The 13,974-nt window shown below is 37.8% G+C and overlaps 1 protein-coding gene across 1 annotated transcript; it reads left to right on the forward strand.

Moving 5' to 3' along the window:
- Positions 1 to 4,597: 4,597 nt before the first annotated feature.
- Positions 4,598 to 11,816, forward strand: LOC109108493 (polyunsaturated fatty acid 5-lipoxygenase-like). The gene is made up of 14 exons (XM_042745379.1): positions 4,598 to 4,807; positions 6,168 to 6,366; positions 6,453 to 6,526; positions 6,884 to 7,005; positions 7,165 to 7,271; positions 7,403 to 7,575; positions 7,788 to 7,934; positions 8,035 to 8,232; positions 8,852 to 8,938; positions 10,043 to 10,221; positions 10,348 to 10,472; positions 10,596 to 10,696; positions 10,788 to 10,958; positions 11,047 to 11,816. The coding sequence occupies exons 1-14, from the start codon at positions 4,652 to 4,654 to the stop codon at positions 11,224 to 11,226; spliced, it is 2,019 nt and encodes a 672-aa protein (XP_042601313.1). The 5' UTR covers positions 4,598 to 4,651; the 3' UTR covers positions 11,227 to 11,816.
- Positions 11,817 to 13,974: the final 2,158 nt, after the last annotated feature.

A 13,974-nucleotide genomic window follows, 5' to 3' on the forward strand; every position in this document is an offset into this window, starting at 1 on the left:
GGTAAAAAAAACAAATTCCTAAAACTTTTTTCTTGGGTCTTAAGAGGATATATCACTCGCAAATGCTTCACTTGAAATTTAAGAACCAAACAAACGAGTCTGAGAGGCGACAAGTGTCTAAGCAAGTAATTGTTGGGACTATATTCAACTAAATTTGTCAGAACAAGAGAATATTTCACTTGATTTGTAAGAAGTTAAATAACTATTTTATCATAAACATGGAAAATGTCCCTTGTCCCTCAAGTATCCTACGGCCATGGAAAAGAGGTTAAAGGGGTCATATGATGCTGTTAAAAAGAACATTATTTTGTGTATTTGGTGTAATGAAATGTGTTTATGCGGTTTAAGGTTAAAAAACACATTATTTTTCACATACTGTACATTATTGTTTCTCCTCTATGCCCCGCCTTCTGAAACACGTTGATTTTTACAAAGCTCATCGTTCTGAAAAGAGAGGTGTGCTGTGATTGGCAAACTATCCAGTGTGTTGTGATTGGCCGAATACCTCAAGCGTGTGACGGAAATGTTACGCCCCTTAACATATTGTGATGCTGTGTGTCTCGGCTCGACATTGTGAGAACAATAAAAGACATTAAAATTGAGGCATTTGTTGCATCTAGTGGGGACATAATTACTGATTATAATGACTTATACCAGTAGTGTCCAAACTCAGTCCTGGAGCCGATTTCACAAAGATAGACTTTGACTATGGCTTAGATATAGTTTATAGTCAGACTTCAGATAGACAGCTAATTCAGACCGTTGCACAAAGCACTTAAGACTCTGACTACCTTAAAGAGCAGGTCAGATGGGTTTTTGAAAAATCTCTCTTTTGCAGTTTATAACGTAGCTATCCTTAAAAGAAAACAATCTGCAAAGTTGTTAATCAAAAAAGTGCATGATAAATAAAGATATTGTCTCTCAAAAGAGAGAGTCGGTTCTGAATCACTGGGTAACACATTTGCATAATCCCCGCCTGCCCGCGAAATACGAACAGAGTCTGATCTGCCCACAAACACTTTTGCTATTAGTGCGTTTACATCATGTTGAGAAGACGCTGTGTTCAAGGATACCACAGAAATACAATTCGAGCCTTTTGTTGTGTGCTTGTCATTTTATCAAGAACTGCTTCTCTAATCTGGGCTTTTATCTTCGTTGGCTTCTAATCTTCTTGATTTGGACTAACAAGCTCTCTGAACCACGACCTGTAAGTAGTACGATTGATACGTTAGGTGTACATTTTCAATTGAGTGCTCAAAATATAATTTTTTTGTGCCAATATGTGATGTATAACTAAGGCAAGTGTAGGTTTCCAGGTAAAGCACGATATTACTGTCTTACTGAAGTAGTTCTAAAAATTCGCAGTGAACCTAAGAATATGTCGATTATTGTAGATTGACGTTGTTCTAATTACTTTGTTTAATAATAAAGAATGTAGTGTAGCACACAGACTTTATAATAATTGTGAAACTGCTGTTTATTGTGTTGCACTGGCAGTTACAGGGTTAATGCGGGAGAGAGATGAGTGATTTCGGCTGGTGCTCCTGTGATACAACTGTTCTGCGTTCTGATTAAAAGTTAAGACCAAGCGTCTTTTTTTCTGTCGTTCTTCAAACATTACAGTAGACATATTTTGGTTTACAAACTGTATTGTTTCATCAGTTAGTCACGTTAGCACTCGGCTAACGTATCCACCTAGTGTTCACAGTTTTAGCAGCTAAACTTTAGCTGTGGGTACGAATCGCTTGCATAAGTGTTTTTGTATTTTATGTCATTATAAGAACGGATTGACTATATTATTGTTTTATGTAAAGGTACTTTGTCAATTGGTAGCGCTGGCTAACTGGCTCAAGGACTCATCTCTGTGCCAGTCACAACAGGTTTGGCCAGCTGACCAATCAGAGCAGAGTAGGCTTGAGGAAGGGAGGGGCTTGCTCCGAACTTGCTTGAAACTAATCATTTCCTAATCATTGGCAAATGACTCTAATATTAAATGTATATTCTGAGAAAATTACAATGTTTTCTGACCTTAGATGCATTTAAACCTGATGTAGGGGACTCCAATACAATATTGGGACACTTTAAAATACCATCTGACCTGCTCTTTAAGTAGGACTACACTGCAGTGCATTCTGGGTAAAATAAGATACTTTTCCGACCGTTGAGCGGAGCGTTAAAGACGCACAGAAAAGATACAAAAACATGGTACAAGATGCCAAAAAAGAAATATTTAAGAGGAAATATCCAAAAACGGGAGGAGGACCCCAAGAGAAACTTAAAGACACCACTGAAATGGTGATGAATATTTATGGTGGACAGTCGCCTATGTTCTGGGGGATAAGTGGAGGACGGGAAAGTGGAGTGTGTGTTCCCTCAGCCACTGACAGCAGCACCCCGCCGCCACGTCAAGAGGAAGAGCCAGACAGTCAAGATGAGAATACAGGTAACAGCGGGTGATTGTTATAAATAAATCAGTTTGGTTTTTCCTTGCTTTATTACCTTTCATTTGATTGAAGTCTAATAAGTATCAATTTGTTTATGATGATAATGTGAACCGGTAATGATGTATGCTAATGTGTAATGTAACCGTAATGCAAAGTAAATGCCGGTAAGCTTGCTAGCCAGCAAATCAACGTGAACAACGTAATGACTCAGCCTATAATACAAGGAACCTACAAGTAATAAAATGTTATGTACTTATTTTTAGTGAGCCTGTCTTTGAATTGGGACTGAGGCAGTGGTGGAGGAGCCGGCTGAGAGACGTGAGGGGACGGGAGATGAAGAGTCTGAGTCAGTGTCAGCATCAGCTACAGCTGCTGGTCCCATGGTTTGCACATCAGTGTCGAGAGGAACAACCATGTCAATGGTGCTAGACAAACAATACAGAAATCTTGAACTGGAAGAGAGGAAATTGCTGCTAGAGACTGAATTTTACAGCTTCAGAGAGATAAATTAAAATTAGAGTTTCACAAACAGTCGCTGGAGTCGTGAATATCTTGAGTAGTCTACTAATCTATTGAATAATTTATTGAATGAACAGTATGTCACTTGTTTTGTGAGTTAATTGTTTTACAGTTTGTATAGTATGTTGTACTTTTAATAACCTTGAGGATTTTGATATGAATGAAATGAGACTCGAGTGTAGTGTAATTTATTGAATAATTTATTGAATGAACAGTATGTCACTTGAGAAAACTTACAAAAATATATTTATATATTTATTAAGTTGTTTGCTACTCATTTAAGCCTAGTAGGTAAAGACAGGCAACATGATTTTTGTTGTTGTTTCAGACATTGAAAATCCTGTCAATGTACATCTGACGCATATATCAACCAGTTCCATTCTGCTCCTCTAAATCTTCTCTGTCCTCCAGTTCATTGAGATTGTCATCTCTATATCCTCACCTTCAGGCTCAGGTAGCCAGAGATCCCTATAATAAATTACACGCTTATTTAAACTAAAATTTTAATGTATGTATATAATGTTTAACTAAAGCCATTTATGATTATTCGTATGGGTGAATTGGTCCATCAAAGGTGAACACTGAGATTAAATACATAATACATACTTGCGTTATTTAACAGATTTAATTATTGTAGGTTTGCCGAATATTCCCAGTTTGCATTTCATTGTTTTTATTAATTTCTAGGATACTGAATCTGGTTTTTGAGCAAGTGAGAACTTTTGTTCACATTTAGTCTAGAGCTACAGTAACAATCATGTTTACACACACCGCACACAACTTCTCTTACTCACAATCTAAACATGGAAAACCTAGCACACTACAAAACTGAATAAGACAGAAATTTGCAACATTTCTACAGTAATATCGTATAGAAAAAAAGTCAAATTTTAGAATTTTAAACGTTTTAAAGAGAGCATAAATCTAAGGAACTGATTAAATAATTGTACAGTGTTGGTGTTTCCATCTCTCAAGTTATGCTGAGAGACCACAGCCCCAAACCTGCTGAGAGAAGACAGACAGTGTGTTGTAGTGAGGGGAAGTCCAGTTCTTCTGCGTGAACCGGTTCTTTCGGACAGATAGTTTCAATGAAACGGTTCATCGGTTCTTTTGTGCCCATGACCTCGTTCGTGATGACGTAATGATATCAAGTCTATGCAAATACACACTCAAATATATAAAGTCAGTAATCATGACTTCAGTCAGTTACAACATCATAATCATGATCTGAAAAGTTTACAATTATGTTTTGCACACAGATTAGATATATTCATCTTTTAAAAAACTAACTAAATAAAATACAATGTATTTATATCAGCACACTTTGTGGTGTTCAATAACATACTTGGATAAGTTTCGTCCTCTTGAAACGGTGCTCGGTTGAGAGTAACGGTGATCCGAGAACCGATGCAACCGGTTCAAGCAGTTCACTCAGTGTAGCTACTGTTTGAGTAAATTAATTACTCCGGGGTATTGGTTTCGACTCAGAGGGAGTGTCGGACACATTCAAAAGTGATTAATTTAAGTAGTTCGTGGATTAGTGACTGGAGACGCGATCCGCTTCAAACGATTCAGTCCGAATCGGTGAACTGGTTGAACCGGTTCACTAAGAAGAAGCGCTTAAATAGAACGATTCGTGCGCGTACCGGACATCATCACTAACTAGTGTGTTGTACTAGTGTTCACATATGAGCAGGATGTTCTCGTACACGGTGTCTGTCACGACTGGCAGTCAGGAGTTTGCTGGGACAAATGATAAGGTTTCCCTGACGCTGGTGGGCTCGGAGAGATGCAGTGACCGGACTCTACTGGACAAATCCTTCTTTGACCGTTCGAGAGGATCGGTAAGAACAGTTTTTCTCCTTGCAGATTCAGTGGAAACACATATGTCATGTGTTGAACAGTACAGACGGTTCACTATTTAAACATGAAGTTATTCCATTCATTTATTTATGTCTAATGCTTATCAGATAGGTTTATTCACTCTCATTTAATTGTGGCTGTCATTTAAGACTTTTGTTTCCTCACAAAAAGTGAAAAGTCACTGTCAGCAAATCATGCAATATCATAACACATTACTCTTTAATTTACAATAAAGTTACTTTTCAAATAAGTAAGGCCAGTTACTTTGTTTTGCATGTATTGATAGACAGCTCTCCTGTGCTCATGTTGAGAGGAATCCGGAGTGAGTTCAGATGTGTTGTGTGCGCTGTGTGAATGTGATGATACTGTAGTTCTAGACTAATGTCAGCATGTATTCACTCGTCACATTCTCACAAAAACAGATTCAGTATTCCTCAAAATGAAGGACATCATGCGTCAGGACATGACGCAAACATGTTAAATACACAAATGTGTATTCAGTTCCACTTTATTAACCAGTATCTTTGCTGCTGTGCTTCGATGATCAACCATTCTAATAAACAAAAATGACTTTAGATTAAACATACATACTTTTATTTTCTGAAGAGAGAAAAATGAGGCCAAGGCAGATGAGAAAAAGTAATGCAAAAGTAACGTAGCGCATTACTTTCCATAAAAAGTAACTAAGTTACGTAATTCGTCACTACATTGTAATGCATTACTTTTAAAAGTAACTTTATAAAGAGGATAGTTCCGGTCCTTGATTCTGATTGGCTGAGCCGCGTTTGAAGCTGTTGTAAATTACTCTACAAACATACACATTTATTCACGTCTGTGTGTTGCTCGGCAACCACTTTGTTGAAACCACAACCGTTTCTGAGGAACTACATTGTTTGGCGGAAGAATACTGTTTTTATTAATATCATATCATTACATTTTATTTGCTTTGTTTTATTTTGTGAAATCCTGCTAGATACAGTATATGGAATAACTGTTTTATAAATGCTTTGTGTCATTCCTAGCAGCGCACCTTAGCTGTTATAAATTCACTGTAAACCACGGCTTCTTGGGGCTTATTGCGTTATTATTATTAATATTGTGTTATTCCCCAACGCTGCCCATTTTTCCCTCTCAAAGCTTCCAGACACTTCCTCACTCGTCCACTTTATTCACAGTGATTTAGATCCCTCGGTTAGATACTCAATGTTAAATACATGTTTATATCACCAATCCAGTGATAGTTAGGGTGGTATTTCTGGATTCATCGCACATGATTCTTCAGTTAATGTTTGCGCTCAAGCCGTGTGATTCAGTTATGGCTAACAGAAGCTGTTGTTAAAGGTGGTATCTGTGGACGTCAGCGTGAAGGAGCTCCTTGGAGACATAGTGCTGGTGAAACTTGAGAAGGAGAAACTCTTGTTCAATGATCAGTGGTACTGCAGATGCATCAATGTGACGACTCCGTCTGGAGAGCGCCTCCAGTTCCCCTGTTATCGCTGGATAGCCAATGAACAGGAAGTGGTTCTTCGAGATGGCAAGGGTGAGTCCCATCTCGACTGAATGAAGCGTGTCACAAATACTGTTGTTTGTGTATAATTATGCATGTATTTGTGCTTGTGCATTTAGGTCGATTGCCTCAGGATGATGATATGAAAGAGTTCAGGCGTATGGAGCTGGAATCCAGACAGCGACTGTTCAGGTTTGATGACACAGTTACAATCCTGTGTAAACAATCAACAGATATTTAATCAGTTGTTAATGTGTTACACCATACCATCCTGCCTCCATGTGCACGGTCAAAGGACTGTTTGTTCTCGCACCAGCGCCCCCTTGCTGTCAGGGGTGGAATATCCTTTTTAACCCCTCTCACCTTTGACTGGCGACGACTCACAACATTAACAACACGATAATCAAAGGATTTTTGAACAAACCAGTTTATAAAAATTAAATAAGCATGGCTCCTACAAGAGCCTCGTGTTGTGGGGGAATAATAACTTTTCATATCACCTAAAATAATTCTCCAAACAACTGAAAGATGAATTTTGCTGTTTCTTGAGTGGAAGGAGTGGCGCACTGGTTTCCCGCTGAGCATCGATGCCAACACAAGCACTGAACTTCCTGTGGACATTCAGTTTGAAACGGCAAAATCTGTGGACTTCTCTTTGAATTTCCTTGAAGCGTAGGTTTGCGTTCATCTCTTTGCACGTATCACCAACAGATATGCATGCTGTTGATTTGCTGTGACTATTGCTAGGAAATATCTCGAAATAAATCTGAAACTGAACCAGACATTATGAGCATTCAGTTGATTTGTTCTTGCCATGATCTTCTCTTTCAGGATTGCCAATCTTGGTCTTAATAGATTTATGAAGTTGTTCCAGTCCTCTTGGACCGATATTGCAGATTTCAGAAAAGTATTTGTGAAAATCAAGAACACTGTGTCAGGTTTGAATCATTTCTTCCTTTATTTATATTCGCTTTTCTCTGATACTAATCCAAGCCGTCTATTGAGTGAGTGTAAATGCAAACACACTCCTGAACTCACTGGCAGCTGACTCTATTATTCTCTTTGACAGAGCATGTGATGCAGAACTGGAACGAGGACTTAATGTTTGGCTATCAGTTCTTGAACGGCTGCAATCCTGTGATGATCAGTAAGTGCAGGAATCTTCCAGACAGCTTTGCAGTCACACAGGAGATGGTGGAAAGCTCCCTGGATAGAGGTCTCACACTACAGGAGGAATTAAAGGTCAGTAGAAAAACAAAACAACACGTATTCAAATAAAATGTGAAGCTTTTGGAGGACAAGCAGTGAATATGCAGGTGTGCAGCAGAGTTCTGGATCGTGTCTGGATCAATTTTAGATGATGTGTCACAAAGAAAGCTGTAGCAGTGGTCAATTCTGATGTGAATAGAATAGAAATTCTCCAGTGTCCAATACTAAACGTGTCTCTGTTACAGGCAGGAAACATCTACATAGCAGACTATGCAATACTGGAGGGAGTGCAAGCCAATGCCACAGACCCAGATACCCAGCAGTATTTGGCTGCTCCCTTCTGCCTGCTGTACAAGAACAGCCAGAATGAAATCCTGCCGATTGCTATTCAGGTGCCTGCAGAAATAATGAAGGAAAACAGTACTTAAAAACTTGGTGCTTGAACGAAGCCTTGGGGTTTTTACCAAATACTGTGTTTGCTCTCTGAAACAGCTCAGCCGTCAGACCGCCGCAGAGGTCTTTCTCCCGAGCGATGGTCAGTACGACTGGATGCTGGCCAAGATGTGGGTGAAATGCTCCGACTTCAACGTACACCAGCTGGTCACACACCTTCTCAGGACGCATCTGACCTCTGAGGTTTTTGCCATCGCCATGTACAGACAGCTCTCTGCAGTCCATCCAGTATACAAGGTAGCTTCCTTTAACGCTTTCATTGCTGTGAGATTTAGAGGTAGATTTACTAACTCTTTTGGTGTTAAAAATGTATTGTCAGGATTTACGAAAGACACGCAGTGAAACATTAGTGATGAAAAGGCATGGATACATTTATTTTTTTTAGGAGTTTCCCATTTATTTATGGGAGGAGATTATTAAATGAATCATGCAACAGGATTGACTATGGTTTGTGGTACTCAGTTTTCTGGTATACGCTATTATTTAAAAAGCATGTGTTAACCCATTTAGTGCCTGTGTGTTTACAGCACTAGATTACACACAAGTTCTTGTCTTTCCAGGATTCAATCATGGTTTTTGTGCCCTAAAATTGACTAAGTATCTCAAGGGTATAAAATGCAACGTACATTTTCCAGTTTCTGAATTACTTCTGAATTCTGATTGGATGAAGTGTGTTCAAATCATTGTAAAACACACTGATGTACTTTATCATATTGCTCTTGTTATAAAAACAAAAAGGCACTCAGGGCAGGTGTTACAATGATTTAGGCATGAAGCCCCTTATCTGTGGGACAAACACTGAAACGAGTGACCTAGAGTGCCTGTTATTTTTAAATGCTTCATTTTCTCCTCACAGTTGCTGATACCTCATGTCCGTTACACCATTGCCATCAACACTGCAGCTCGTGAAAAACTCATCAGTGAATCTGGGGTCTTTGAGAAGGTATCTTTAACCCTGCCTAAACACTACCTTGTTAGGAACCACAGCTTTTCTGTTCATGTTTATCTTAGGGCTGTCAAATGATTAATCACGATTAATCACATCCAAAATAAAAGTTTTGTTTACATAATATATGTATGTGTACAGGGTATATTTATTATGTATATATAAATACACACACATGCATGTATATATTTAAGAAGAATGTGTTATGTTTATGTATTAAATATATTTATATATAATATAAAATATAAGAATATAAATATATAAATGTATATACATGTAAATATTTTCTAAATATATAATTTGTGTGTGTATTTATATATACATGATAAATATACCCTGTACACATACATATATTATGTAAACAAAACTTTTATTTTGGATGTGATTAATCGTGATTAATCATTTGACAGCCCTAGTTTATCTGCTTCGCTCACATGACTTTAAGGTCTGAAAATGAGTAGGGTTTTAAATTTCAGCCTCAGATATTCTGTCATCTACCTGTTAGGTTTGGGAATCACCAGAGAAGCCACAATACAATATTATCATAAGCCACAATACTGTACCCAAAGTTAACGTTATTCAAGAACATGCACGATTCCACCTGAGGCTCAAATATAGGAATATATTCCTTGCCTCCACAAGCTAACGAACACTTTGGTGATGCCAAAGATGAAAATATTCACAACAGGCTTGTGATTGAGATTCAAAACAAGTCCATGGATAAAAATCTCCTGATCTATACTTCCTTCCTCCTTGTGCACTGACCAGACATGAAGAAAGCAGGAAACCACACAGAGTCCAGAACAGCATTATGGGAGATGGAGTTAACATAAGTTTTAAGGGATAAAAATTTGACATGCTTAATAATTACTTTGACTTCTCACATGGTACTGATGTAAATTAAGTGTTAATATGTAGAGGTGCTACAACAGTCCAAAACCAAAACCCCATTAGACTTGAATATAATGTTATGCTGCATTGATTTTTCCCAGCACCCCTTCTAGATGTAGGCTCTGGCTTCAAATTCACTGCACTTCTTTAAACAAGCATTTACAAAATGTAATCTGAGACAGAAAAATAATCACTAGTGTCCTACCTCGGGCTAACGGCACCGGTGGGATTGCAGTTGTTGAAGTGATTCATAAGGCCATGAAGACTTTAACCTACAAGTCCATGTGCTTCCCTGAGTCCGTGAAAGCTCGAGGAGTGGACAACAAGGACGAGCTGCCCCACTACTACTACAGAGATGATGGCATGATGGTCTGGGAGGCAGTGAGAAGGTAACTGATAAAATACACAAAAATGTACAGATGTTCAAATGCTACTGCTGAGATTGAATGACAATGAAGTAATTAGTAATTATTTTAGAATTTGCTGATTCATCGTTGCTCTTGATCTTCCTCCAGTTTCGTTTCTGATGTGGTCAGGATCTACTACGGCAGTGATGAGTCCGTTCAGGAGGACGAGGAGATCCAGGCATTTGTTCAAGATGTCTGCTCCTCCGGTATGAAGAACTGTCCCCAGAATGGTGGTGAGTACAGGATCGATTAACTACAAGTGTGCATGTTCTTATGATTGCATATGCATTGTGTTTGCATGCCGTACAAAGTCACATTTCATTGCATATATCTCAAAATGTTACCAATGTTCACAGAATTTCCAGATCTCCTGAAAACTCGGGAGCAGTTGGTCGAGTACCTGACTGTTGTGATTTTCACAGCTTCAGCACAACATGCTGCTGTTAACTTCGGACAGGTGGGATGAAGCACTCTTTTCTGGACGAATCTAAACTATGCCTGGGTTAGTATCTATTGGCTGATACCTGTGTGCCTGTCCTGTGTTCCAGTTTGACTGGTTTGCCTGGGTCCCCAACAGTCCTTCCACCATGAGGAAGCCTCCTCCCACACAGAAGGGCCAGGTGGATATGAAGTACATCATGGAGAGTCTGCCGGACCGTGGACGTGCCAGTTGGCATGTAGGAGCAGTCTGGGCCCTCAGTCAGTTCCAGGACGGAGAGGTTTGAGGACTGATTATTCATAACTAGTTTGAATATACTTAAAACACAAAACAAAGAAAACATAGTATTTTGTCCAAATCTTCCCCAGCTGTTTTTAGGTGTGTATCCAGATAAATACTTCACTGAGCAACCAGTCATGGAGGCCACTACGACTTTCCGCAAGAAACTAGCTGAAGTGACCAACATCATCAAGAGCCGAAATGAAAAACTGAAACTGCCCTATTGGTATCTGTCTCCAGACAGAATCCCCAACAGCGTGGCCATCTGAGAGAACATCTGTGGGGAATATATATACACACACACTTTTTAACTGGGCCATTTGGATCAACATCACAACATATCTCCAGAAACAAAATCATTGCTACAGTAACTGTAAGGATTTTAGTGAAAATGGTAATCCGGATGGACATAATACAAAGTATTATACACTTACACCAAGAATTGGATGTCAATACAAAATAAAAACAAAGAAATATGCAATCAAAATTCACGGTCATTGAAATATTATGCATTTAGGGATTTTCATCAGCAACCTGTGGGTGTGTGTTACTTCAAGAGAGCAACCATCTGCAAACGTGCAAACAAATGTAATTTTTATAATCATTAATCATTCATGTAGTTGTCATTTGATTTATCATTTAATCACATATTCATTTATAACATCATCATTTATTCATCATTTTATAATTCTTTATGTAATTTTATGTTTTTATATTTTATATTATTTATTATTTTACTTTCTATCTTATGCTTGTGGGGTTTTGTAACATAACACTTGTTGGATTTGTACTGATTAGATGAAGTCTGATCATTGAAACATACTAAGATTATTCAATAAACCAACTCTGCTCATTTTTACCATCACTTTGTCTCCTGCTTTCTGCTCTTGTCAAATTTGCTTTGGTTACCAGACAAGACTTGCTGTTGACATGTTTTACTGGTTGACAAAATGGATACTTGCTGGTAGGATTCGCCATCTGAGAGGTTGGAAATCTTCCATAGAAATCTAACCGTAACACAAATACGATATTATTTTAGCATTGACGCTATGGGAACACTACTGTATGAGCTGGTGTCTGAAGCACGTCTGAACACATGAATCTTAACATATGGATGTCATGCAATAGCGTAGTGCTTCACTGAGTGAGTAAATAGATGGATGAAGAAACGTTTAGTGTAGGGCTGTGCGGTTACGGTATAATGATAGATATGGCTACCACGGTATAAAGTGTCTATTGTTAGAAATTCTGCTGCATCATTTATTTCGCGGTATGCAAATATATCCATGTTATATACACCTAAGAGTAATAAAGAAACCTGCATGAATGAGTAGCTAGTAGGTGGCAGCGAGTCATTGGGATTGAACCGAATCATTTAAACGGTTGATTCATTCAGGAACGAAACACTATCATGTTGCTCAGAGACGCTGTAATAGGTATAGTTTTATTTTTTTTTTTATAGATAGAGAAAGGGGTGTGTGTTTTTTGTATAGTAAGTCTCTTAATATTAACTTATTGATTTTATACAACGGTTCAATAAACAAGATCACATTTGTAATTATGCTGACTTTTGGAGAAAAACGTCACTCTTCGTGTGATAGTAACTATATGAAATTATATAGATCTATACATTTTCTGCCCTATATCTTGAAAAATGTGATAATTCTACATTTCCAGTGAAAGAACACACTATAAATGCGTATGCGCACTAGTCTAGACCATCACCATCACGTAATGTATGCACACACTCTGTAAGTGGTTTTTTTTTGCTTTTCTCAATATACTCGTTAAAAACCATACATATGTAGCACATCAATACCATGGTAAAAATGTAACTATATGGTTTTTATTTTGTATTTATATGAAAAACAGTAGTGTTTGTGCCATTATGTATATACCAATCACAAACAATACTGTAAAATATATTATATTAATCCTTTAATAGATTTAATATATGTCTATTAAATAAAATTTGATGTGAATATATCCCATATGACATTTATGACAATGCATGGTGCAGTTAACAGAAATAATAAGTAATATAAAAAATAACAAATTAGTTGTGTTTCCGCGTGTTGTGGTAAAAACTGCATGGCACTCCGGACAAAGTGCCTCTTTTTGGTCAACATCATCCTTTCTGTAGCTAAAATATTTCCAAATAACTGACGATGTGTTTCGTTTTTTGTGACCAAATCATCCATTTTGGTGCTTTTCTCCCGTTCCTCTTTAATTTCGCCATGCGCACGCAAGAGACTGCGTGTCAAAAATGTGAGGCAACAAACGTGTGATTTGTAAATAGTTTTTTTTTAATAACCTTTAAATCAGAATTAATTACTTTATATCAGGAAAACATAGACTTGTGCAAAAAAAAAAATTTCTTTTGAATCAAAACAAAAAATATGTATGCTTTTGCCCTGCATGGCACCTCCTGCGATTTGACTATTGCGCATGCACACATCGCGATGACGATGCTGAAACGATACATCGTGCAGCCCTAATGCAGATCAAATTTTAAGTTAAGCGAAATCAAGCAGTTTATAAGAAAGGTTTATTCTTTCTTTATACTTTTTGAATGTTTCATTGATACAACATGGCACTGAGTTGTTAGAAAAGAAATGTGTAGTGACATCATTGCTTGATGACGTCAGGAACTGATGAATCGGCTTTTTGAACCGGTTCAGTGAGCCGAACTGTCTAAAAAGAACCGGTTCGTGCAAATGAATCGGACTTTGCATCACTAGAGGACAGAGGAGACAATGAGAAGGGAAGAAGTCAGAGAGGAGAGATTACTTTCAATTTTAGAAAAAAAATTGTAGAGAAGCTGTTTTTTTTGTTGTTGTTGTTTTTAAAGATTAATTCATGCTAACAAACAATTACATTAATATTGCAATCTACTGTCAAATGGGTCCAAACACACATGAACATTTAATTATAGCAATTATATTCTCAAGGGCTTTGAAAAAGAGGGGGGAGCACAACCAGGTTTTCAGACTGCCAAAGGATCTCTCTATAATGGA

The sequence above is a fragment of the Cyprinus carpio genome, chromosome A4 (assembly GCF_018340385.1).
Source record: "Cyprinus carpio isolate SPL01 chromosome A4, ASM1834038v1, whole genome shotgun sequence".
Taxonomy (NCBI): Eukaryota; Metazoa; Chordata; class Actinopteri; order Cypriniformes; family Cyprinidae; genus Cyprinus; species Cyprinus carpio.